General features: G+C 44.5%; 1 protein-coding gene across 2 annotated transcripts in view; it reads left to right on the top strand.

Annotated features, from left to right (window-relative positions):
* The window catches only part of PRKCG (protein kinase C gamma), a 1,134,441-nt gene that overhangs the window by 1,072,509 nt on the left and 34,387 nt on the right, over window positions 1-27,545 (top strand). The window contains exons 12-14 of one of the 2 annotated variants that reach the window (XM_085616481.1): window positions 7,643-7,734; window positions 8,672-8,734; window positions 9,025-9,163. In XM_085616481.1, the coding sequence (XP_085472607.1) occupies window positions 7,643-7,734; window positions 8,672-8,734; window positions 9,025-9,163 (294 nt within the window). The remainder of the gene's footprint in view (window positions 1-7,642; window positions 7,735-8,671; window positions 8,735-9,024; window positions 9,164-27,545) is intronic. The other variant, XM_085616482.1, reaches the window with a different exon arrangement.

Below are 27,545 nucleotides of genomic sequence, written 5' to 3' on the forward strand. Positions count from 1 at the left end.
GGCCAATTTAACAGGTAATAGTATAGCAGTGTAACATAAATTCACATCGCATATCAAAAATAGGATACAACACAAAGAATCATTTCACAAAAGATAATGCATGACAAACCGTTAGGTACACAATAGCATGCCCTGACAGTAGCATATAGAATGTAATGTGTCATACAGCTCACGCTGTAACATACTTTTATATTCTCTGTCTTGTTATTGCTGTCTTATAAGTTTACTCTTTGTTAAGCGATGTTCAACTAAATATTGCTGTCAGCAATTGACCATTGATACACCACATCATAAAGATTAAAATGACATGGCTGTGTCGATTACATGTTCATTGAAGAGCTGGTTCAAGTAATGAAATATATGAAAAGCTCCTGAAAAAGGCTTGAAACAGAGGATGGTGTTCATATAGCCAAATGAGCAAGGAATATTGTGCATTGTCTACCAATTTGAAGCAAACAGAGAGTAAAATAACTCTTGAGGAATCAACTGGACTTTTAGGGCAAGATGTACTATAAAGCGGTGGTGTAGCTAGTCCATGTGGCGCCCGTGGCGGTACCAGCGAGCCACTGTTATATGCTGCGGGCGCAGCATGCAAGAGCAAGGGGGGTGCTGGCAATTCCCGTGGCGGAAGCAGGCTATGAACTGGTCACAAAATTCTGGTCAGAATTTGCGACCAGTATCTTTTTAGCAGTGTTTAACTTGCAAATCAACCTGTGTACTAATCTGCAAATGACCAATTCCTAGTGGATCACAATTTGACCTACCTCATAAATATTAATGATGTGGGTCGCAAATTACAACCCTCTAGAAATGACAGCCCTCAGTGGGATGGTGCTCTGCTGAGGTCAGCAGACCACCATGTCTGTGATTGCTTTGAAATAAAGTAATCTTTTTTTTTAATACAGTCCGAAAGGAAGACCCAATGCTTTTAAAAAACAAATGAAAAGTTAAACAAACTCACATTTAAGAGTAGGCAGTGGCCCATCAGACCATTGCCCACTCTTAAAAACTATTCTTTTCAATATTTATAAAGAAAAAGGGGTCCCAAAGGGACTCTTTCCCGTTTGTGAATTGATTACAACCTCCTTCGAGAAGATGGTAAAATATGAATACTTTGCAAACATAATTCAGTTGCAAAACAATATATACCACTGCGATTTGGTATTTGTAAGGGAAGCCCTAAACATGCCTCTTCTAAATACCAAATTGGTATCGGGCTGCAAACCTAAATTGCTTTTTGGTAACTCACAATGTATATCTACATAATCAAAGGCATTTTTACGATTGCAAATGGCCCAATTCTGTGATTTGGGACATTTGCGACCACAAAAATGCTTTGTACATCTGGCCCTTAGTATTTTGTTTATATTTATAAATCAGAATAAGTTGACATATTTGAAGATGTTTTTAGATTGATGAGTGCTACTAATGATCTTTGCAAAGAGTTTAACTTGTCTCATCTGTGGGTATTTGGTGTTTTAGAGGGACATCTAGTAACCCAGCCAGTCTCCTAATTACTCAACACATCATTTGTTTAATCTTATTAATACACAAGCACAATTTCTCATAATAAATATATCATGGACATCAACACACACTATCGTGTGACACCAGGCTTGCATCACAAACAGCATGTCAACAAACAAGGGAGATGATATCTTTATTACAGAACCCTGGCTCAATACCACAACCTAACACACATCTTAAGCACCTAGTTTAATCTGGCTACCACAACCAATGCATTGATTGCCCAAATAATTGGCTTTGCAGTCAGTAGGTCTGGGTGAAATTTAAATTGCGCTAGCATAGTTTGTTCAATTTTTGGAATTTCAAGTTACATTTGTTTAGTGAAATTCCTGAAATTATGCAAGTACACCCCTGTGTGTAACTACTCATCATTTAAGATAAAAATGTACCATAAATGCTGCATTTGGTGAAAAAATTACTTCACATGAATGAGAACAAGCGAAGTTGAACAGCTGTTCGTAGTGTTTTCATTTGTGTTGATTTTTTTTTTATTTAAAAATGCTTCCTTGTGTTAAAAGCATATGTGAGAATGTATCTCACTCTAAAATATAGCATGAAAATTGCAGATTTGCATTTCAGATAATTACACATGAGGTATCATAATTTTGCAGAAATTTCAGGTTATTGAGCAAAAGCAAATTACACAAATTTCACACACCCCTATCAGTCACCAACTTGTCCACTTGGCTGTGCACTTTCAAGGAATAGTTTTTTTCTAGTTCTTACATGCCACTTACCATTATATGCAGCCCTACAGTTATATCCCACCTCATCAACAATCTCTCAAGGTACCAGTTCTTCCACCAGTACTGAAAATTTGGTCTCATCATGTTTGCTTCAATATAGCACTCAGATAACACGTCACTTCCACTGACCTCAAAGGCAACATTCTCCACCGAACCATCTCCTACGTCTTCACCATAACCTGTCATTTAAGTCTAACACTGTGCTGAACAAGCAAAATTGCCTCTAACCCCACAACTTGCTTATTTCTGACCAACACATTATGGACAGCATTATGTAGAGCAATTCTGCTTATGCTGAAGCTATCCCACTGACACTTGTCAATAAGGCTTGAGCACAACAGCCATTTCATCAGACACCACCAAGGATGTTAATTTCCAATGCAATATGCTTAACCACATGTTCCATCCCCATGTGCCAGTGAATATCCACTCTCAAAGGCCATGCAGTCACCCTCATGGTACACTTAAGAGATTATAGACACCAAGGTGCCGATTCCGATCCTGTAAAACCCGGGAATTCCACCGTACAAACCAGCAAGTACGATTCGTACAGAAATACCATTTCCGTGCGATTAGTAAAAAACACCGTACGGCTAAAAAATACATACAATTCTGATCCTGGAAAGCGCGTACGTGACGTCCGCATGGAGTCAGGCAGCGTTTTACGGACCAGCAAGTACGATTCGTACCTACAGCACTCCGCACGGCTATATTGTTACGGGAGCCAAAAAGTGCCGGAAAAGCTAAGTATGCTGCGATGCACGAGGAAAAGGGGGCCCGCTACGCGACGTACACACCATCACCCACATCGTACGTGTCATCATGTACGGTGCGTACCCCAACATGGCATGTGTACGGCTCGTACCCCCCACCCCCCTCTATGTACGGCCCGTACCCCCCCACCCCCTGTATGTACAGCGTGTAACCCCCATCCCCCGTATGTACAGCGCGTCCCCCCCACCCGCGTATGTCCGCACCATACCCCAGATGTACCCCCCACCCGCGTATGTCCGCACCGTACCCCAGGCGTACCCCCACCCGTGTATGTCCGCACCGTACCCCAAGCGTACCCCCCACCCGCGTATGTCCGCACCGTCCCCAGGCGTACCCCCCACCCATGTATGTCCGCACCGTACCCCAGGCGTACCCCAATCCTCACGTATGTACGGTCCATACATACATGGGTGGGGGTACGCCTGGGGTACGGTGCGGACATACGCGGGTGGGGGGTACGCCTGGGGTATGGTGCAGACATATGCGGGTGGGGGGTACGCCTGGGGTACGGTGCGGACATACGTGGGTGGGGGGTACGCGCCGTACATACAGGGGGTGGGGGGACGCGCCGTACATACGCGGGTGGGGGGTATGTGCCATACATACGGGGGGTGGGGGGTACATGCCATACATACAGGGGGTGGGGGTACGCACCGTACATACGGGGGTGGGGGGTATGCACTGTACATACGGGGGGTGGGGGGTACGGTGCGGACGTACCCGGGAGGGGTGGGAGGCTGGGGTGCCGTACGACTCGTACCCCGGGCACAAGTGTACTCAGGGTAGGGCTCGTACAAAGTTCGCTCCATGGGCTTGTGTTTTCGGACGGGCGGTACGGATCGTACTTGCGCGCTCGGACTACAGTTTTACGATTTGTATGTAAAACTGTCCGGGGACGTCTCGTAGACTTTTCCCGAGGCGATTCGTATGTATTTTTCATGTACGAATCGTACTTCGCCATTTGTACGGGACTTGTACGATTTGTACGTAAAAAAATACGGCTACGAGTCGTACGGGAAAAAAATAACCAGGATCGGAATCGACCCCCAAATGTACCACCAGAAGGCAGGAAAAGATTTGGTGAAGGAAGGCCACAGCTCCAGGAAAAACTCAAGGTTTTGATCACACACATCTTTACATACCCAAAACTCATCAATCAAGCCAAAGAAATCTACTAGACCAACACCCCCTCAACACATCCACATATAGAGGCAGCATTTTCTTCAAAGTCTTCAATTATCGTATCAATCCTACATCTGATCTTCCAAGAGAACATTCCACAGTAAAGTGCAGTGCAATCAACCTCTCATTAAAGCGAAAGCAGACAAGGTCCAGAGGTTCAAGGACACTGAGGCATCAACAGCTAGCTCATTTATACAACCTTGCATTGCACCTAAAGAGGCACACTTCCTACCTCAAAACTGAGGCTATGACTGCCTTTCTCAACACCCTCAAGAAGGCCACATCCAACAAAGATAATATCCTATCCTTTTTAATTGAATCCATCAACAGTAAAACACTTCAACCACTGCAAAACATTGTCAATGTCACCCTCACTCATACAATGCAGTTCCCTGGCACCCTCAAAACCAAACATGTCCTTCTTCTGTAGTAGAAAGTCAACTTAATGACTAACGCTTTCCCAACTACTGCCCATTTCCTCTGCTCTAATTCCACTCACAATCAAACTTGTAAATCAAGGTGAATGCCCTTCTCAATGACCACCAGCATTATTCAGACCACAGTGTATCGTGGAGACCTTCACCATTCAGGTGAAAGATGATGCCTTCGTCGACACTCAAAGTGGCACTGCGTCTCTTTATTCACCTGAATTTCTTTCAGGCATTCAGTACTTTCAGTAGCATAGCCCTACTGAAACCTCTAACTTAACATATTTATTTTTAAGGAACTACCATCTTCCTATCCAACCAATAGATAGCAGCGCATCAGAATAAACATTGCAAGATTAGACTGCATGGAGGTGATGAGTAGATCACCCCAAGACTTCATTGTATCACTTGTCATCTTAAAACTGAGCTTGAAACCAACTCACACCATCAAAGAGTGTTGTCATGCAACTTCAAAACTCATCAAATGAAGGAGAAAATACACCAAGATTACTAACACTACAGAAAACTACATTGGTTTCCTTTCCAAGCATAAATCACCTGCAAGATCTGCTACTTCATATTCAAGCATGCCACCTCTTCCAACACACCACCCTACCTAGCCAACACATTCTACCGTGGATGAATGCAACGTATTGATCTATAACATCAAAATAATTGAAACAAAGGAATAAAATAAGGAAAAGGCCATAAGCCTGGTGTCCTCTTGGTCTGCACCAAAGATTTGTAATTTCATCTGAACACAGATCTGTTAGACATCATCACTCATCCACTTCAGAAACAAGCTGAAGACACAACTCTTCAAGTACATCCAGTTTCTAACATTTCCATTGCTTATCCCACATGCATGTTAACAAAGAGAACTCACTGCCAAGTTTTAGGTGCTAGTGCCCCACAGAAGGTGGTGAAGGGCTGGCCTGCTGCAGGTCCCTCCACCACCTCCTACCTCATACTTTCGTGTATGCGTCTCTGTAGCTACATCCTGCATCCAATTTAGTGAAGGGCAGTAATTGTCTGGGGCAGTACCAATGGATGATTTACATAACACACCAAACTGTGTCTCTCCATGTGTTCCATCTGGGTAGAGTTTTGCAGACTGGACCTGCGCCAAGGGACGCAGTCATCACATGACATAGTGGAAACTTCTTAATCCTGGCCAGTGCTCAAAAGGTTGCACCATAACTGCATGCCTGCCAACTTACAAAATTACTTCACCACGTGAGGAGGGGGCTGGGCCTTGAAGGTGGTGGGGCCTCTATCTAAGAGGCACTCAGCCCCTCAGCAAGCCTCCTACCCCCTCCTAAAAAAAAACCAAAGGATCATCCAGGCTGTCACCAATGTCCTGGGGTGTTTTCACAACTTTTAATTGATGTTGGCTACTTACAGACTCCACTGTTTACAATTGTTTTCAGCTCGTTTTCCCTGCCACCATGTGATTTCGGCTCCTCGCCGTGTGACCGTGTGAAGGGAGCCAAAATTGTGTGACATACAGTGGCACCGTGTGAGTTGGCAGGTATGTAACTGCACTGTCATACAGAATCACTAGATGAAACAGAAGACCAGAAATCACAATAGAACGTGACCCACAGATGCCTGAATCAGCTTAGAGCCCACAAAAGCCACACTGTGCCACACAGGCTCTTCTCAGGCAGTGTTAGGGAGATGGCATGGGGAGGCAGAAATGTCAGAAAGGTTTTTTGCAGCTCGAAGGAAGGGTGTAGTCAATGTTGATAAGCTTACAGTCGTTTGCGGGTGATTTATTGCCATGTGAAAGCCATCTTAGGTGAGGCAATTCCTCATGGTGCAGCTTGTTTACTGGCCTGTTGCCTGGCTCGTTGTGGTGCAGTGACACAAGCCATAACATAACGTGTATTTGTAAAGCGCATGTTCTCCCAAGGGTATCTTGGAGCTGAATAACAAATGTTTATGGTTATCCAACTCAATGGTACTCATTTTATTGAACTCTGAAGGATGAAAGGGTAAGTGGAGCCACCAGGATTTGAACCTGTGACCATGAGGTTGAACACAGGCCCTACAGTGGATGCATTAGTCTACTAAGCCACCAGACACAGCCAAAGTGCCAGCCTTAACTAGTAACACCACAAGTACAGCTAAAGTAATGCCGTAAATGTAAACATCTTAAAAAAATTCCAGGGGTAAATTAAAAATGGGAAGGGCACATCAGACACGTAACAGCTGAAGTCAGCTTATTGAATGGAGTCAGTGGTCGAAGGTGGCTGACCCCAAAAAAAATCTATGTATTTTTTTTGTACATGAAAGAAGCCCTGCTTAATGGTTTCAAACCATTTTGCAAGTGGTTTGCAAATCGTTTAACTTTCACACATTAGGACTTTTCTACTTGAATATGTGAAGTTTTGTCCTGCAGTTCTCCTCTCCGGAACTCAGTCTCTCCATCCTCCAAAGAACCTACCATCCTGGCTGTGCTGAGGCAGCAAAGATCACATCATTTGCATTGCCACAGGAGTCGAAATGTGTCTGTGCAGTATGACACCATAATATCGTGACCAAAATATTGTCTGACAGAAACATTGGGTCCTAAATATTGTTTTCAAAAACATCGCCCCACTGGTGTTAATGGTAGCAAGTCTACACCCATTGGGAGGTTCTTTTTGTGAATTATATTCCTGACAGTCAATATTTCTGACAGTCAATATTTTCGCTAACAATATTCTGACATACAACCGTCAGTGGCTATAGAAGCTCCAGACCAACCAAAGATATTGGCGAAAGTTCAGAAGAATCAAGGACAAATTTCAGGAATTTTAGGGGGAATGTCCCACGTTACCCACTCTCTGGAAATGCCAATGCCTTTTGGTGAAACCTTATTGATTATATATGTAAATGTCTAAAAGCCCCGGAGACCAATAACTGGAAGGCAGCCAGATGTGCACCCTACTTTGACCAGATGGTCGTCATTGATTATTTGGCCGCTCTCTTCTCCTGTAGGACCGGCTTTACTTTGTCATGGAGTACGTGAATGGAGGGGACCTCATGTATCACATCCAACATCTGGGCAAATTCAAAGAGCCCCATGCCATGTAAGTGCACATCTGCAAGCTGTGCTGCCTGCCCCTTTGTATACCTTGTTTTCTTTCGATTGCTGTATTATTTGCATACGTTTTTGTGCTGCTAGGCAGATGGAATCTAGCACAACCTTAATGGGTACAAGAATCATAGTCCGGTATCACTTCCGCCCTGTCCAGTGCATGCATTATGGCCTGTTGCTTGAAATGCGCTGAAATGTCTTTTCTTTTTGTTTCTTCGCTGTTGTTTGCTTTATATGCATCTCTTTGGTGAATCTTCTCCAGATACCCTTATCTTCCTTTAGTTGCTCTGATCCTCTTTGTCCCAAGTATTTCTATGACCACGCTCTGATGACTTTGGTATTACATTGCTCCCTCCGAATCCGCTCTTTCCTTACAACTCAGGACTCTTTATTACTTACATTTCCTCCCTTCGATTCTCCACATTTCTCAATTTTTAATTTCTCTTCTCTTGCTATACTCTCATGGGTTCCTCTTAACTACTAAATGGTCTCCTCACGCTCCTCTCCTGTTTACTCTGTGGCTGTGCATCTCTTGCTTTGCTTCCTCCCTGAATCTCTTATGTTTATTCCTTTACTACTTTCTCCTTATGAATCTCTCTTTCCACATGTTTCTTACCACCCTGTATCACTTGCCCTCTCTCTACACTCCCCTCTTACCTGTTTGCCGACTGACCCTACCTCCCCTCCTTTCCCCGCCTCTCCCCTCATCTCCCCTGCCCACCCTCACTTCCTGACCTTTCCTCACCCTCTTCTCTCATTTTTCCTTTCCCTTGCCCCACCCTATCTACTTCTTCCACTCCTACCCTTTCTCTCATTTATATGTTCTTCTCTCATTCTTTCTTTCTTTCTTTCTTTCTTTCTTTCTTTTTTTCTTTCTTTCTCTCTCGCTGCTCCATTTCTTTCTACACTGAATGTTTCCCCTGTTGTAGGTTCTATGGAGCCGAGATTGCAATTGGTCTCTTCTTTCTTCACAACAAAGGTATCATCTACAGGTAAGTTGGCCTGTCTTGGCACCCACCGTTCCACCTGATCTGTTCCAAGTCTATACTTCCATTTACACCGAGGCATGAAATAACATTTCATTTCTTTTAGTCCAAAGGTAGCCATAACCATTATAATGCAGCACACTCATACATTGCTTGTTCCCATTATCAAAATGCATATTGTTAAGTACAAGCCATGGAATTGACCTTTGCCAAGATATATCTCATCTTCCTTCCATCCATCCATCCTTCCATCCATCCATCCATTTTTTGTTTGTGTCTCCTTCTTGCCCTCACAGGGATCTGAAGCTGGACAATGTCATGTTGGACGCAGAAGGGCACATCAAGATCACTGATTTTGGCATGTGCAAAGAGAATATCTATTCCGGAGTGACAACAAGGACATTTTGTGGTACCCCGGACTACATCGCACCAGAGGTACAGAAAAACACATCTTCTAAATCATTTTTGCATACAGTGCTATAACAGAGATGCTGTCAAATAAGTGGCTATGTTTGTTCATTTGCTAGACTGTTTCCCATAATCAAGCATGCACTTTCCACTGTAGAAACATTCTCTGACATTTCATGTCCATCTCATCCTCCAATATCGGGATTGGACTCTAGGTAATACATTCACAGCCCAACCAACTCAGCAATTTCGTAGGTCCATGCATAGGGGTCTTGTGTTTGACAGGTACAAGGAGTAGCAGGGACAAAGATGCAACCAACATTGTTATTTACATTTGAGGCTAAACAATCTCTTATGGTGGCCTCAATCATGTGCAAGGACTGAAGACCCAACATGGCATATCATAATGTACACTTCTGGGGCCCGATTCACAGAACTAACTTAAGACAAAATCCTAAACTTACTTCCATTTTGGTATTCACAGAATGCACTTACTGCTTTTGGTATTCATAGAATGCACTTACTACTTTTGGCATTCACAGAATGGATTTACGACTACTAACTTTACGTCCGCACTCGGGCCGGAAATTCCGGCCTGGAGGCGGAGCTTCTGGCCCGGAGGCGGGGCTTCCAGCCCGGAGGCAGGGCTTCCATCCCGGAGGCGGGGCTTCCGGGCCAGAGGCGGAGCTTCCGGCCCAGAGGTGGAGATTTTGGCCATGGCTAAATCTCCGCCACTGGCCGGAATCCCCACCTCCGGGCCGGAACTTCCGCCTCCGGGCTGGAACTTCCGCCTCCGGGCCCGAAGCTCCGCCTCCGAGTCGGAAGCTCCGCCTCCGGGCCGGAAGCCCCGCCTTCGGGCCGGAATTTCCGGCCCGAGTGCGGACGTAAAGTTAGTAGTCGTAAATCCATTCTGTGAATACCAAAAGTAGTAAGTGCATTCTGTGAATACCAAAAGTAGTAAGTGCAGTCTGTGAATACCAAAAGTAGTAAGTTTAGGATTTTGTCTTAAGTTAATTCTGTGAATCGGGCCCCTACACTTTTCCTTATACCCACTTTCTCTTCTCTATTGGCACCTTCACTCTGTCCTTAGTTTGCTCTTCTGTTCCCCCTAAGCTCCATGGAGCAGTATTAACTCAGAATGCATGCTACACAAGACCCCAACATGGCATGAGTGCAAATCTTGGCCCTTTTGGTCAATAACACAGTGGATGAAATGCCGGGGGCTACAGTAACTCAAAGGTAAATTGACAGTATTTGCTAGATATTTAAACATATCCGATAGACAGAAAGACCTTAACACATATACCCTTTCACCCTAAAGCACCCTTATATGTAATTATGAAAAAACATTATATTCAATACAATACAATACAAATACACTTTATTCTTTTGGATTTGGATTTGTGATGTGGAAAGCTTTGTTGCAATTATATAGCATGACGAGAAGTGTTTTCTTAATATAATTAACAGTTTATTTTTAATGATACAATAGTTACAACATAGGTTGTAATAAAACTATTATACAAATATGAAAAGAATACATAGGGTGTGCAGATTTCTGATTCAGTTTATGTCTGAAACAAAATGACATTTCTTTTATTTGACATTTTTGTCCTTGAAATTGTTAGGTTTTAAATGCGAAATACCCTGAGTAAAACTCAGCTAAAAGTATGTTGATGGGTGTAAAAGTCTGGCAAAACAATGAGGTGGAGCAGTATCTCTCAAAACATTTTTTTGAGAAAATTCTCTTGCATAGATCTTTGCATCATTCTACCATTCTCTATAAAACTAAGTACTACATAACACTGCTACTTCGGCTAGTACCCTATCTCTAAACAGATGATCAAATCTTATCAAATATAACCACTTTCCACCTTCTTGTAAAAGCATGCCTTCTATTGTTGTTAAATAGTGGGATTGTTAGGAATAGCCCGTTAGAAAGTGGTAGTTGATAAACCGTTGGACAAACAAGGTTCCTTAGCGATCATGTAAAAACTTTGGTCTAAATCTTGTCATGTGTATTCTACATGAACGTGGATTGAATCAATTGAGTCAGAATCCAATTTTTGAAATTCACAAAGATATTTAAATCATTAAGGATTCTCCTGTGTCTTATGGTGAGTTGGATATTGAAATGTGCAGGTATTAAATAAAAAAAACAATAGCCAATGTGTGCCTACCCTATATGCACCACCTAAGATACACAATATGAAGGCAACCCATCAATGTTGTTGTAGTACTTTATTCGACATATAAAAATATCATAAAAGTGCAGTGCAATGTGTGATAAAAACAGTTTAAAAATATACTACAACAAGTGGCTTCAATCCATGCATAGTTAAAAAGACTAAAAAACAGCATTTATATACACGTATCAATTTCACATATCCCCTGTAATTAATAGAGTGAACAATAATGGTCACAGGGTCAGGGGAGTGGGTGGTTAGCTTGACGGTGGTGCGCCTTGAGCAACCTACGTCTTAATCTCCAGGCCCATCCCAGGTATTTGGCAGTCCCACAGATTACACTAGGGACAGTAGTGTCGTAGGTCAAGATACGCAGTGCCACCCTAGCGGACCTTACACCCAGATTATTGCAAACAGGTTTAAGCCACCTTAGTCTTGGTTGCCTGTACGCCTGGCAGGCAAACATGAAGTGGCCAATAGACTCTGTGGGCGAGGCACACCCTGGGCAGCCTTTTGGGTGTGTGATGACCTTACTCCAGCGGGTTTGAAAATCATAGAGTGGGAGCGTGCCATATCTCAATTTGAGATATAGGGATCTGTCTTCAGGTGATTCAATGAGGTCCATAAAGGATTCCAGGCTGGGAGCTGGTTTTGTATCCAGGAAGTTTACAGTAAGCACACCCTCCTGATTTCTTAGGGTATCGGCCGTAACCCAATCCCAATAGATTTTTTTTATCGTAAGTTTGGGAGGGGGAACCTGGCTCGCCCAGGCTTCTTCCAGACCAATCTTCTGCAGATGTTTTTTCAAGTTTGATACCCATGGAATCTTATGATCTGCTCCCAGATTTAGTAACTCGTCCAGGGCAGAAGCAAAGTGGTGGAGTTCAGGGGATCTTCTAATCCTTGCCCAGTATAGTATAGGGCGCAACCTTGCCATGTTACTGATGTTTTGTCTGCCGAGGTCATTACGGAGTGGAACCAGCGGGGTGGACAGGGGAAGCGAGACTAAGTCCCTAAAGAACTTGTTCTCGGATCTAAGTAGCTCTGACAGATTTTCGAAACCCCACAATTCCGCCCCGTAGAGCGCTGCAGACAGTGCCTTCCCCTCATAGACTTTAACAGCCGCCGCTATCGGCCTGCTATATGAGAGCCTCTGATGTCTCGATATTGCACCTGCAGCTCTTTTGTGGGCAAGGAGCATTTTTGAGAGGTGCGGGGCCCATTTAAGCTTGTTATTTACCCTCACTCCGAGATAATCAAAAGCGTCCACTAGCTCAAGAGATGTACCATTGAGCTTGATGTTGTTCTTGAAGTTTTTAGAGGGAGATAGCGCCATCAGTTTAGTTTTCAGCGTGTTTATTTGCAGCCCCCTGGAGTCGCAGAACTCTGAAAAGCGGGACAGCAGTCTTTGTAAGCCCATAGGGCTTTTCGAGATCAAGAGAGTGTCGTCAGCAAAGAGTAGGGTAGATATTTTTTCCCCGCACAGGGTTGGGGCATCGACCCTGTCGTCTCTCAAATAGTCTGCCACACCATTTATGTAGAGAGAAAACAGGGTCGGGGCCAAGACACAGCCCTGACGCACACCTTTCTCGACGGAGATCCTCTCTGTGAGCTGCCCCTGTTGTCCCCACCTGACTTTAGCAAAATTGCCTACGTGGAGACGTTTCAGGAGGTCCAGAGTTAGGGGAGGGATGCCCAGGTCATGCAGTACCTGCCACAGCTGTGAGCGTGGCACCAGGTCAAAGGCTGTTTTTAAATCAATAAATGCCAAGTATAGGCTGCCTTTTTCGATGACCACGGATTTCCAGTATATAATACAGAATCTAAAGACCTGGTCAATGGTACCTACTCCCTCCCTAAAGCCTGCTTGTAGATGGCTCAGAATGCCCTCCTCGTCTATCCACTCCTTAATCCTGGTCAAGAGGACTCTGCCAACCACTTTTTGAATTACGTCGATTAAACTAATCGGTCTGTAGTTGGCAGGGTCCCCTCTATCCCCTTTCTTATAAATGGCCACCACCTCCGCCCCCTTCCAGGAGTCCGGAATTGGGCAGCCTAGAGCTAGATTTTTTAGGATCCGAAGGATGAATTCTGCCCAGAGATCTTTTTCATGGAGCAGTAGATCGCCTGGGAGACCATCGGGGCCAGCTGCCTTTCCCGGGGCAATTGTATTAATTGCAGAAAGGACCTCATTTAGGCCAAAGACGGGCTCTAATTCCAGATGTTCCGAATGCTCCCATGCCGGCAACTGCTCCTCATGGCCCTCTCTTTCCCTGGATGAATAAAGGTTAGAGAAATGTGAATGCCACTGGGACCCCGTTATATGATTCGGGATTGGATCTGCCCCGCCCCTGGTACTGATGTTTATAAGATTCCAGAAGGAGGATGAATCTTTTAGTAGGGCTGCGACCTTTAAATCCTGCCAGAGGGATTCGTCCCACAGACGCTTTGCCTTTCTTATGGTGGTATAATACATTTTCCGGGCATTGGTGATAGCTAGCTGATCCTTGGATTTAATGGCTCTAGATAGAGTCTGTCTCATAGCCCTACAATCTTGTGAGAACCAGGGGTTTTCTGTTTTTGGGGGATGCCGCTTTTGATCCCCCTTTTCCTGAGTCACAAAGAAATTCCCAACCTGTGCTACCGTCCGATGATAGACTTCTAAGAAGTCATTATGGGGGAGAGTCTTCGAGAGACAGCCTGTGGGCAAGTCCAGAGCTACAATGCCTTCTTCGACTATGCTTCTGATTTTACACAGGTCCCTCTCTCGCTTTACCACCTTAGGCCACTTCAGGCGTCTGTTACAATTGGTGGGGGCAACCTCTCTAGCCCCGGGCCTCTGAATAGTTGAGAGTTCAATAGAAGTAGTAACCAGCCCTCGCCTCAATTGCATAAATAAGGGATTGTGATCGCTCTCGGACCTATCAACCACTTCCATATCACTGAGGTCTGGCCAAAGCTCTGTGCTCAACAAGATATAATCAATGCGTGAGGGGGCGCCAGTTCTTGTGAATGTGGGGGCACCCGAGCCATCAGAAAGGGTTCGTCCATTTGTGGCCCTCAAGTTGAACTCCAGAGTGAGAGCATTAATTTGTACAGCTCTCTTTGACCATTTTTTCAGTGGTGGAAGAGTTAGTTGGGGGATACCCTGCTTGGAGTCTATATCGCCAATACCCAGAATGTCATCGCTGCTCAGGGGCTCAAAAGTGCAGTTTAGATCCCCGGCGACTATGACACCCGCCTTGGGGGAGATTGCTGAGAGTTCAGACTCCAGAACTGAAACAGTCTGGCTTACTTGACCGCCAGGGTTGCCCCTAGCATAGATGTTGAATATATCAAGAGGTATTTGATGGACTAGCCCCTTGATAGAAATATGCAAAAGGTCATCAGATGAAGTTACATGGCTCTTGACTGCCCAATTCAAGCTAATATTAACCCAAATTAAGAGACCCCCAGAGGGACGGCCTCGTATGGACCTAGTAGCTGGGACAGAACAATGAAACCTACGGTCTTAGGTAATGATACAGTCTTTTTGATTTGATAGTTCCCTTCATTAATCATTATTTACAAAAGTTGTTCAAGAGTTACACCTCATTTAGCCAATACACCACTTATCTGTTATAAGAGATGACATTGGGAGTTGATAATCCACTTTTTATTTGTGATGTAACAATATTACAAGGGAGTATCCCCCAAACAGAGGATGTAGATCCAGTATCAATATTGTCCATTTTGAAGAATTGGAGCTACAATTAATGTTGAAACTCTTGAACCTGATTTTTATTTCATAATAGTTTAGATTTGACAATAATACATTTTACATATTATGAGGGTTGTTATTGCGGCATTTGTGCCCCAACATTTGTAAAGATTTAAATATATATTTGAGAAAGAAAATACATTTCTGGAAATGATCAATAGAGATAATTCATAAGCTGTTGGCAGTTCATAGACATGTGAATCCAAAATCTCATGATGAAAGGACATTGTTCAGTGCTGAGATGAGTAGAGGTTCTTTACCATTTGTTTGGAAGTGAGAAATTATGACATTAACAAGTTATTTAATTATGCTCAAATGCAGCAGTTGATTAAAACTGTTGTGATATCCTAACAATACTATGCATCTCCTTGGAGGTTCAGGCAGCCAACTTAGACAACGTTTTTTCATTTGAGCTGATGCAATTAAGAGCCCAAGGGCCAGATGTACGACATTCTATTTTGCAGGTCACAAATTGTGATTTTTAGCGACTTTTGCAAAATGGAATGTACTAATGTGTCTCAGACACATTTTGCGATTCCCAATGGGGTCGTAAATGACCTGTCTCATCAATATTCATGAGGCAGGCCCAATTTGCGGCCCATTGGGAATGGGTTACAATCACAGGGATGGTGGCCTGCTGTGGACAGCAGATCACCATGTCTGTGATTGCTTTTTAAATAAAGCAACTTTTTTTTCCAAATGCAGACCATTTTCCTTAAAGGCAAACAGAATGCGTTTAGAGAAAAATATAAAAAGTTTTCTTTTGATTTTTTTAAGGGTAGGCAGTGGTCTATGGGACTACTACCTGCTCTTAAAAAATATTTTTGCTGCCAAACACAAAGAGGAAGGGGTCCCCTGGGGATCTCTTCCCGTATGCGACTAGCTTACCACCAACTTGAAATTGTTGGTAACTGTGATTGTTGTTTGGTCGCAAAACTTTCTATTAGGAAGGGACACCTTTGGCACGCCCCTTCCTAATAGTGACTCGCAAACCCTATTTTGCATACGAGAAATAGTTTTCCAAACCTCAAATTAGGGTTGCAGAAATTCTCTAAGATCTACTTTTACATATGGGGATACTTAAGGTATGAATACGTAAAATTGTTTTCTTTGTCTATCCGAGCAGAGGATCAAGGACCCCAGCCTGGAATGTACAATAAACAGCAGCAATTTACACCAATGTCATGAATGCCAATTTTTCAATCGGCATAGTAGCTTGTCTCAACTACTGCCAGGGGTAGTTTTATCTATAAAAGAAAATTACATTGGTTTTAAATCTTCCTTATGATAATATTAATGTTCTAATTGCAATTGGGATGGATTTCCATATTCTGGGAGCATTTAACGAGAAAGATTGTTTCAATACTTTAAATATTGTATAACAATATACAAATTTACAGTTTCAGACAGAAGGAGATGAAATCACATGACCCGGTTGGTCAACTGCATTTTGAAGCCTGTACTCTGCAACTTATCCAGTAGACCAGAAATGTATATACTCCACCCATCATATAGAATTTGTGGTGCTTAATAATCACTGTTACTCTCATAGAGGTAGTGTCATGTATGGAGGGTGGTGAGGTGGGTGGGACAAAAATAAATAACTAATAAAATAATTACACTTACCTTCCTTGCGCGACGTCCTCCTCACTCGGGTCTTCTTGAGGCAGGCTGCAACGCAGGACCCAGGAAACTAAACTAACCAATTCCGGCACTGCTCTAATGCACCATGAGAGAAGCACCAGGTTTGGAGGGAGTGGCCTCCTTCAGCGCTCCCGAGGACGCTGGAGCCCTATGCTTTCGCTAACACAGCTGTCTTACACAGCTGGGTTAAAGAGGCTTAGAATTTACATGTCTGGCTAGCTGTCGCGTGACGGCTGGCCACAGGGACATGTGCACTTTAAACTTAAAGTGCCCTGCCCATCAGAGCTCTCTGCTGTTGCTAGTCAGCTGCGGCCCGCTCGCGTCATGACGCTCAGCTCAGGACGGGGTTATTAAAAAATAAAATGGTAATAAATGAACTTTATTTCCATTTCATTTCTCATCTCTGGGGGCTATTTAGTTAGTGGGGCAACGCACCTCTGCCTCAACAAGGAGCTGCTCCTGCATAGAGGAGAGGAGTTAATAATGAATCGCCCAGCCAGAATTACAACCTTGGACCAGCAAGGCACTACAGCACATTGTTGACTCAAAGGGGTCTCTCATTATTGGGAGCATTCAGGCACCCAACTTTGTCTTATTCATAGCCCCCACAGAGATGTGACGCACGGTTTTCCAAAACCCTCAAGTACAAGTGGAAGCATAAAGACAAGTACTGTACATCAGACTGTGCATGTTCCTTTGGCATGTATTGTTTCAGGAGCTTGTACCTTCTATTGAGTGGGGACCTAATCATCTTCTTTTGGTATCTCTCCTGCTGCAAATCACCACAGAGCATCCTGGATCAATATCAACAAACAATAGGAACAATAATGAGAGGCTGTGTGGGGGAAGGTGGAGGTGTTTACTGCAGACAGTGGAGCTCAATGTCTCCGTGCATGCCATATCAATGGCCTCAGGAAATACAAGCATATCTTCATGGGCTTTCTCTGTCGCTTGCATCATGTCCAATGCAGTCACACACAGGTCAGTAACTAACACTGTACACTGCCTGAGAAAAAAAGCTTGTTATCTCAGGGGGGCACAAGGAAGCTGGAGACTCGTCTATTCAAGGATCACACAGTTGAGAACGTGTTCTCTCTTCTTACGGCTTGTTCATGGTCTTGAATCGTCCTTCCCTTATACAGCTCTCTGTTGCTTGCTGGTCAGTTTTGCAGTATAGAAATCAAAATACATACTGTCATATACACATACTTACAGCTTTACATCCTGGTAAAGCTGTTTTTGCCTTTTTTCAGCACTGTCTTATAACCCATCTCATTACAAGGTCAGCCCATAATTGGGTGCCCGTAGTTTAGATCTAGACCACATGCCCGACTACATAAAATTGTGTGCACTCCAACGCATGTGTAAACTCTCTAAGATAGCACATGAGCAAGCGCGAGCACAGCTATGTATCATGGGCATAGGAACTGTGGGGGTGGGGCTGGGAGGGGATAAGGGAATTTATCCTCCACAGATTTCAGAGTGAGAGTGTGCAGTGGACAATAATCGCCCCCGCCCCCCCGATTTTGAAGTGGAAACTGAAAGTTAAACGGTATGTCCCTCTGAAACCACGCTGCACGGATCTACAATGTTATCATACATTGAATACAACCCTTTGACCTTTAGAAGGCATTGTGAGACATCATGGGTATTTACCACATATTTTTGTGCTATCTTATATATATATATAGTGACGGTCACCACTGGGTAATAATAGTTAGGTCTGCGTCTCCATAGGAAAGGCATTGTTTGGTTTGCTAATAACTTTGGCACTGTTTGACGAATCTTAACGAAACGTTCAAAAAAAGTGCTCTCTTTTGACAAGTTTCTATATGGAAAGTTTCAGGGTGATCTGTCAAGCGGGGACCTAGAAAAAGAAGACTCCCAAAACGCAAAATCCCAATGCATTTTCCATAGACTTTTTTTAACAGCTCTTCTGCAAAAACGACACCAAAGTTTGGAGGAAGCTAGATATTGGTTCAAAAAGCGTGCTTTTTGTGATTTGGTGTACATCTGTTCAGTAGGTTTTAAGAAATTAAGGATCAAAAACCTTTGCATAGCTGGACAGCTGGGATCAAGGGACTCTCCTGAGAGTCTCTTGAATCCAAGTAAAACAAATAAAGAACACTGATTGGCCTAGAGCTCTTTTTTCACCTTGGACCAACTTGCCTTCTCTGGATTAAGGCTCCCACGGGAGCGAGCACTCTGATTGGCTGCCTGCAACATGAGGAAAGATTTTGCAGGCAGCCATTATTAAGTCCCCCTCCCTGAGCTGAAATCAACCTGGGGACCCCAGCGCCTGGGGCCTGGTGCACATATTGAAGGGGGCATGGGGCCTCTCTGCCGAGCCAGTATTGGCCCTAGGCACCCCATCTCTCTGGGACTGCTACATTTTTTATAGGAGAATGGGGCATGGTGCCCACCTAGTCTCTTACAGCCCTGGGATCCCCACCCCTCAGGTCCTATAACAATTTTAGAAGGGGAGGGTTATTGGGCCCCCTACCAAGCTGCTTTGTGGCCTGCGGACCCTATGCCCCCAGGCCCTTGTGAAGCAATGTCCTGGTCTCCCCACTTCCGAGGACACTGTTAGCAACCTGCTCACCAGAGCATGGGGAGGGAGACTGCACTGATCCTGCTGGTGGGAGCAGAAAAGCTCCTGCCAGGCGGGATCAGAAGAGTTTCTCCCTGCCTGTGCTCTGGTGGGCAGGAAATTTAGGTTTGCTTTGGAAAGGGCAGAAGAAAAGCTGTCCCGTTGGGGGAGCAAACAAGAGAAGCTGGCTCACCGAGCACCAAGAAGGGCGCTGGGGTAGCTGTTGGGGCATAGCGGCCCATGGGCCTCCCCCACCATATCCTCCATGGCAGTGCTGTAGTCGGCTCACTGCACTGCCTATATGAAAATAAAACAAGCATTTACAATGCAACGGTCTCGGCATTGTTAAAGTTAGAGCTATTGGCATTGCTCATGACATTATTTTTGTTTATGTTTTTAAAACATTTAAAGAAACAGCATTGTTATTTACAATGTCAATAGCTTAATCACTCTCAAAAGCGAGATTTAGTATGCGAGCATTATTTGGGAAGTTTGGCAAATCCATAATTATGAGGAAAACGCTGCAGCATCGCAAAATGCCAGTGGCCCAGACTAATATGCATGATTAGTATTTGGATTCCATGCCCATTCCCTCTTTGTCCTCTCTGCTGAAACTGCTGTCTGAAGTGTCAAATTTTATTAATACTAAACAAAAATCGCACTACCGTGCCAGGGCCAGACTTGGCGTTGATAATGATTGTTTGAAAAGGGAACTTTGAAAGGATACGAACTTGACCAATTCTGGTTTCAAAATATAAGAGAACACTGTAGAGGCATGCGTCTACCGACTGTTATATATAATTTGGGATATATTTCTTAATCTGTCGAGTTCAGCCACTGCATGATTATATTGTTGTCTCTTTTTGAAACTCAGGAGCAGTAACATTGTCGTGGTGTCACTAGGGCTTCAAGTGGATGCTTTTTCAATATTATATACAAGCCACAGTTACTGCTAATTTATCTTATGCAACTAACAACGATTGACAAAGCCAATAGTCCTAACTTGTTGTAGGTATCATGTTACTTGTTGTATCATTATGCCTGGATGCAATGACAAAAGAGACAGCAAAATACAAGTCGTATAGACCCCGCGCAACACCGCCCCCCACCCCCACCCATTTTTTTTTATCCCACTTAAAGCCCTGGGTAGGATACTCAACAACAGGGCCGAACTGGAACCCCAAAGTAGGCCTGGCAATTATGTCGGACCAGCTGGAGGGTCATGGGGGAGGTTAACTGTGAAGCACTTTTGCTACAGGAAACGCCCGATGCCCGGGCAAGCCAGCCCGGCCCTGCTCAACAACCCCGTTCTCTCCCGCATTTACCTGTAATCAGGCGCGCAACACCCATTGAACTCAAAGGGCTTCAGCCCCCCCCGTCGTGTGTGGCAGCCCGGGATGAGACCACTTCCCGGGCAGACACAAAGCCGCGCCTGAGCACTTCACAGGTCTTTAAAAAGACCATTTGCATGTTAATGAGGCCTCGCAGTTGGTTCACCCCTTCTAAGAACCCCCGCAGCTCCACTCTGCCTAGATTCAGCCCCCCCACCCCCGAAATCAGCGCCACTCTGCCTACTGTTTAAAGATTCAGCCCACCCCCGAAATTTTTGCTTACTCCCCGCCCGAACATTAACTAGCAAGTGATTTCGCTGGTTGCTTTTTCACAAGCTCTGAACTTTGGCAGTGATGTTTCCCCTTGATAGAGAAGTTTCAGTTTCTGTATTTGGATTCCATGCCCATTCCTTCTTTGTCCTCTCTGCTGAAACTGCTGTCTGAAGTGTCAAATTTTATTAATACTAAACAAAAATCGCACTACTGTGCCAGGGCCAGACTTGGCCTTGATAATGATTGTTTGAAAAGGGAACTTTGAAAGGATACGAACTTGACCAATTCTGGTTTCAAAATATAAGAGAACAATGTAGAGGCATGCGTCTACCGACTGTTATATATAATTTGGGATATATTTCTTAATCTGTCGAGTTCAGCCACTGCATGATTATATTCTTGTCTCTTTTTGAAACTCAGGAGCAGTAACATTGTCGTGGTGTCACTAGAGCTTCAAGTGGATGCTTTTTCAATATTATATACAAGCCACAGTTTCTCGTCTCAGATGCCCTTTGTGCACACGGCGGGGATCTAAAGGCAGTTCGGTTCTAAATAACCAGCGTCACTAGGGCAAGTTCTCACCGCTTTTGGCCGTCCTTTTTGAGGTTAAATTTCTGAGGACTCGTCCGTCTGGTTTTCGAGGCCGCCCCGTTGCACTGTAGGATGTGGTTATCCTTGTAATTTCAGGGCTCACATCTCCTCGTGTTTCATAGGCATTTTTCCAATGGCTGCGTCCGGAATTCCCCCAGGTTCTGGGTTGAAATTGCGTTGCTTCTGTGTCCTTTGCCTGTTGCCTCGCAGGGCCCCTCGAAGCAGCCCTTCCTAGCGCCTTTGCGCGAAGAGAGGCAGGCCTGCCCCGGGGAGTGACACTGGACACCCGCGAGAAGGCGCGAGGAGGGAAAACAACCCTGTGTGCAGCTCTCCCGGGCAGCGAAGAGCAAAGTTCAGACCAGGCCCCCCTCCCGCGAGTCAGAGGGCAGGGTGTGTGAAGAGCGGGAGAAAAGGCATACAAGAGAACCTCTGAAGAACGAGCAGAGGGACTGGGCAGTGTGCAGGGAGACCACTCTCACCGGTGGGGATTTGGAGGGAGTGGAATGTGCTTGTTTTTGTTTCCTGCAACTTTTGTGCGTGTATTGAAAGAGGGCGTGGCTTCTCCTCTCGCCTCCACTCCCAACCGTGTTTAATAGGTAACACAGTTAGAGAGGCAGCTGTGTCCCAAGTAATAAATGCTAGCTCACACCAGGGTGGGGGGAAACAAACCTGCCTTCTTTGGGAGATGAGCAGTTCGTGCATGCTGGCACCATTCTTCCAATGCTAACCAACTCCCTATTTACTGTCTCACAGTCCACTGGTGTAACAACAGTCCCGGCGGGCAGTGGGGGAGGGGAATGGGGGTAGAGGGTCGAGGGCGAGCTCCAATGGGGTCCCCTCCGGCACTGTGCTTGAGAGGCCCTGACAGGGTCCTGAGCGGCGGGGGGATTGGATGTGGGGCGCATTTATGCACTTTGCAGTGGAGACCCCCACAAGATGTGTTATGCCACTGTCAGTCTTCTTGCATGCAAACCGCGCGAGCCTCCTTTGAAGATAGTAACCGCCCAGTAACTGAACTCCAGTGGGACGTATGGCCAGTCAGTGAGAGGTGCTCAGTGCCCCCAGAACGCTAGTTTTCAAAAAACACGAAACCTCGTTTCCTCGAAAGGCTCTGACTTTCCGAAGTTCTTCCGGCTGCAGAGCTATCCCTGTGACTTGCCCTACCATACATATTCTATAACTCCTAAAACACCTCACCCGCCACTACTATACATGACTTTGAAAGTTATAAATATTAACCTGACTGTGTAAGGTACTAAACGTCTCCAAAAGGTAGCGTGGCACATGGGTATTATGCAAAAGCAGATGGTAGAGCTGCGGGGCCTCGCGGTTCGGGAGAGGAGCTCTCTAAGCTAGACCCAGCGTTGGCGGTTGTACCTGCAGACAGGTCTGTTCTGAGAAGGCTGTGGATTGATGAAATAGCCGTTAAACAAAGCCGGAATATTAAATGAGCATCACCTTTTCAGGTAAAGTATTATTGCATTTTTATTAGTAAAATAGCAACTAGGTCATAGTGTACGGTATTAGCAATCGTACAGTGAAAAACAAGTAAAGAGGAACAAGCCGAGGGCACCGGAAGACACTACCGCCTTTCTCCGAGGCAGAGCAGAAATGCCTCGGAGAAACGCAGCGTCCTTTTCGGATTCGGGGGCGTGTTTTGCTGTTATCTCTTCCAGCCATTGGCTGGAGGAGATAATTAGACTTTCTGCAAAAAACACGCCCGCCGATCCGAAAAGGACGGGGCATGATCGGAGTGACGGGACCTCTTCTCCAATGGCTGGCCAGCATTGAAGAGGCCAGCCAATGGAGAACAGGGGAGAAGAGGGGTGGGTTCAAGCCCCTCTTCTCCAAAACATTAAATCTCTCGACTTCCGGTTCTGCCTTCGGCAGACCGGATGGTCCAGAGACCTAAAAAGGATATGGCACGCTGCTAAATTAAAAAAGAAAAAGAGAATGGCAGTGCAGAAGTGGACTCCCCGCACCGCCTTAAAAATAAAAAGCAAACACAACAAGATGATGCACAGAGTGTTGAAACTTTTCAAACACTTGATCTTGGTTAACACCATTGTTCTTTTGCTCACCATGCCACCCCCATTTGGACCTAGCCATACGCAAATAAGTCTTGACCCTGCTCCCCATGGGAAAAGTTCAGCCTGAACTGTCAGACCAGGTCCTCGCTGGACTGGAAACAAGCATCCAGGTACCAGTTTCAGGGTATCCCCCCTCATCAGCCAGGTTAGCTTGAATCCAATAGCACAGCGAGCAAGGGACCCATGTCTGGGCATACCCATTGCCACTTAGGGCAAACATAGCAAACACAACAAGTCAAGAAATCTGGGTCAAATACATCATTGTTTGCTCACCATGCAATCCCAGTTTGTACCCAGCCATATTCAAATCGGTTTTGACCCTATTCCGCATGGGAACAGTCCAGCCCAAACTGCCAGACCAAGTCCTTGCTGGACCGTAAACAAGCACCCTGTGCAAAACACAAAAAACGAACCCCCTAATACAAAAAAAGGTAAAAAAACTAGCTGCAAATTGCTGAAGGCCCCGCCCCCTTTCACTACCACTCTGCAAACGCACTTCCTGGTGCACAGATGGTTGGGGGATGGAGTCTGCTTGTCTGCAGAGGGCCCTTAGGAGCCAATTAGCCCTCCTGTTTCCTCGAGTAAGTCAGACACAGCATGATTCCTGAGAGCTGGTTGGAGGCTCCGCACCCTTTCTCCACCACTCTGCAAATGTGACTACCAGTTAAAAAACCATAGGAATTCACTTAAAAAAACAAAGGTTACAGGGACATTATAGTTAGGAAATAGAGTTTGTAAAAATCATCAAAATTCACTGAACAAAATAAAGGTTACAGGGAAGTTATAGTTAGGAAATAGAATTTTAAAAAACCTTAGAAATTCACTGAAAAAAACCCGAAGATTACACGGACATTATTGTTAGCCTCAGATTTCACCAGTACACAACCAGTGAAATGTAACAGTTATAGTTACCTGAACTAACTATAACTTACACCCCCGTAATGCACTGCTTATGACTTCACATTTTACATCATTAATGCCATGGTCATTGACATCACTGATTACATCTCAAATGACATCACTGATGACATCTTCCACCGAAACACTCACACACCCACTCACATCCCCATACAACCTCTCATATGCCAACTCAAATACCCACACAACCACTCACATACCATTTCAAAGACCCATACCAATACTCACATACCAATTCACTCCTCCATAGAGCCACTCACACCCCCAGTCACTCACTTGTACAGCCACTCACACAACACTTCATTCACCCATACATCTACTAATACAACCAGTCATTCACCCAAACAGCCACTCACAGAGCCACAAACTCACCCATACAGCTACTCACACAACCACTTATTTACCTACAGTCACTCACACACCCACTCACTCACCCATACAGCCTCTCAACACAGCCACTCACTCACTCATACCAGCACTCACACACTCACCTACACAATCACTTACATACCCATTCTCACATCCATACAAGTACCCACACATCCTCTCACTCACCCATACAGCCCTTCACACAGACACTCACTCTCCAATACAGCCACTCAGACACTGACTCAGTGATCCAAACACCCACTCAAACTCCCACTCACACACCCATACAGCTACTTACACACCCAGTCACTCACTCATACAGCCATTCAGACACCCACTCACTCACCCATACAGTCTATACACACCCAGTGACCAACCCAGAAAATCTGGACAGTGATCAACTCACACAAAAATTGCAGCCCTAGGAGCATATTTCAGCTCATTTCTCTGAAGACCCAGTTTATGCAATTCCATTTTGGCTTTTGGGAGACCAAAGATTTTATCCCCCCTTGGAAAGGCCAGTTGCAAAACCAAGAATGTCAACTCTGTAGATCCAAGCAAGAATCACTAGTCCACAATTTGCATCTGTGCCAGAGGCCCATGACAGACAGGAAAAAACTTTTGAAATCAATATTTAAAAACCTGGCAAGGCAGTTCCTCAATTCCCCTTGTCTTTGGGGAGGGTAACATTTGTTAAAACAATTCTTAAAAAAATGGAACAAGCCAAAGAACATTAACATTAAATCATCACTAGGGGGAACAAATTAATTTTGAATACTATAGAGCATTAGGCTTTAGTCATGAATGAGCCAATTTATCAACAAAAAATTAAAAAAAGTTGTCAACCATAAGACCCCATGTTTGCACAAGGCACTTGCACTTTTAAAACAAGAAAGCCCTGGGATAAATTACCGTCTACAAATGGAAATCTTCCTTTACAGTACTGTAACCTTAAAGGAATGAAAGAACAATTATTGCAATTTTTCATCATGGAGGAACAACTCAGCAAGGTGACCCTTATTCAAGACTATTGAATTTAACTTAACATTAGCACTTTAGTTACGACTGAGCTGCTTTATTTATAAAAATGTTAATTGTCAGACTTAATATTTGCACAAAGCATCTGCACTTTAAAAATAGAGGAAAATATAAGCTGCTAAAGGGGATTTTGAGTTTGTTTTGTTTTATAGCATTGTAAATTTGTATTTGAACAATCGACTTATCAATGGTTTTAATGGTATGTAATGATTTTAGTTAACTATTCAAATAAACTTGAATCATCACCATAGGGGCACTCACACTGCCACTCACTCCCCCATACAGCCACTGACACACCCACTCACTTACCAATACAGCCACTCACACACCATCTCACTCACCCACCTAGCTACTAATGCACCCACTTATACACCCATACAACAACTCACACGCCCATATACACAAACATAAAACAGTCACAGAGCCACTTACATCATATATATTAGATGTAATATCACTCAGTAGTAGTTCACCTAGTAGACTAATGTAACTTTTGTAGTAGTTTAGTATATATGTTTAACACCCATCAGCTCTTAAAAACACTTACAGTCACTTGATGCTGTCATCACGTACAGTCACTTGATGCTGTAAATTTGAGATGTCATCAGTGATGTCATCAGTGATGTCACTGACCATGTTATGAGTGATGTAATATGTGAGGTCATAAGCAGTGCATTGTGGAGGTGTAAGTTAAAGTTAGCTCAGGTACTATAACTACTGAATTTCACTGGTTTTGTACAAGTGAAATCTGAGTCTAACTATAACGTCCCTGCAACCTTTATTTTTTTTCCCATTGTTGGCCCTGGGAACCCCATCCACAGGGTCCCGCCCTGTATTGTGGGTGCCCAGGGCACCTACATTTTACATGCTGGGGACAGCGGGGGAGCCTGAAGGCCCTGCGGTCCCAGCCAGCTCCCCGACTGCTGTGGGTGCCAGCATTGCTTTTTACACACAGGGAGCTGCTGCCATGCAGCTCTCTGTGTGTAAAAAGAAAAATGTGACTAATCAAAAAGAAAGAGGACAGCTGAAATATAATGCAGGCAGGGTACCGTGGAAACATAATCCTAAAAAGCAACAAAAGAAAATGACCTGCTTCTGATGAAGGTAAGCGGAATGTCTCGCTATAAGTGGCGAGCAAAACACCCTATGGATCAAGCCAACATTTTAAACATTTATTGAATAATAGACTATCACCTCCTTAATTTAATCAAACAAAGGTTTATTATTTAGTACAAAATAGATGACAGTCAATTTCAACAGAGATGCAATTGATGGACGGAATGCAGAACAAATCAAAAAATTCACCCCCAGTCAAGAGATCTGGGTTAAATCCATCATTCTTTTGCTCACTATGCCACCCCAGTTTAGACCTGGCCATATGCAAACCAGTCTTGACTCGATGCCTCGTGGGAACAGTCCAGCCTGAACTGCCAAGCCAGGTCCTCCCTGGACCGGAAACAATGATCCCGAAACCGGTCCTAGGATGCTTGTCTCCAGTCCAGGGACGACCTGGCTTGGCAGTTCGGGCTGCACTGTTCCCATGAGGCACAGAGACAAGACTGATTTGCATTTGGCTGGGATCAAACTGGAATGGTATAGTGAGCAAAAAAACGATGGAT

Source organism: Triturus cristatus, chromosome 7 (assembly GCF_964204655.1).
Source record: "Triturus cristatus chromosome 7, aTriCri1.1, whole genome shotgun sequence".
Taxonomy (NCBI): Eukaryota; Metazoa; Chordata; class Amphibia; order Caudata; family Salamandridae; genus Triturus; species Triturus cristatus.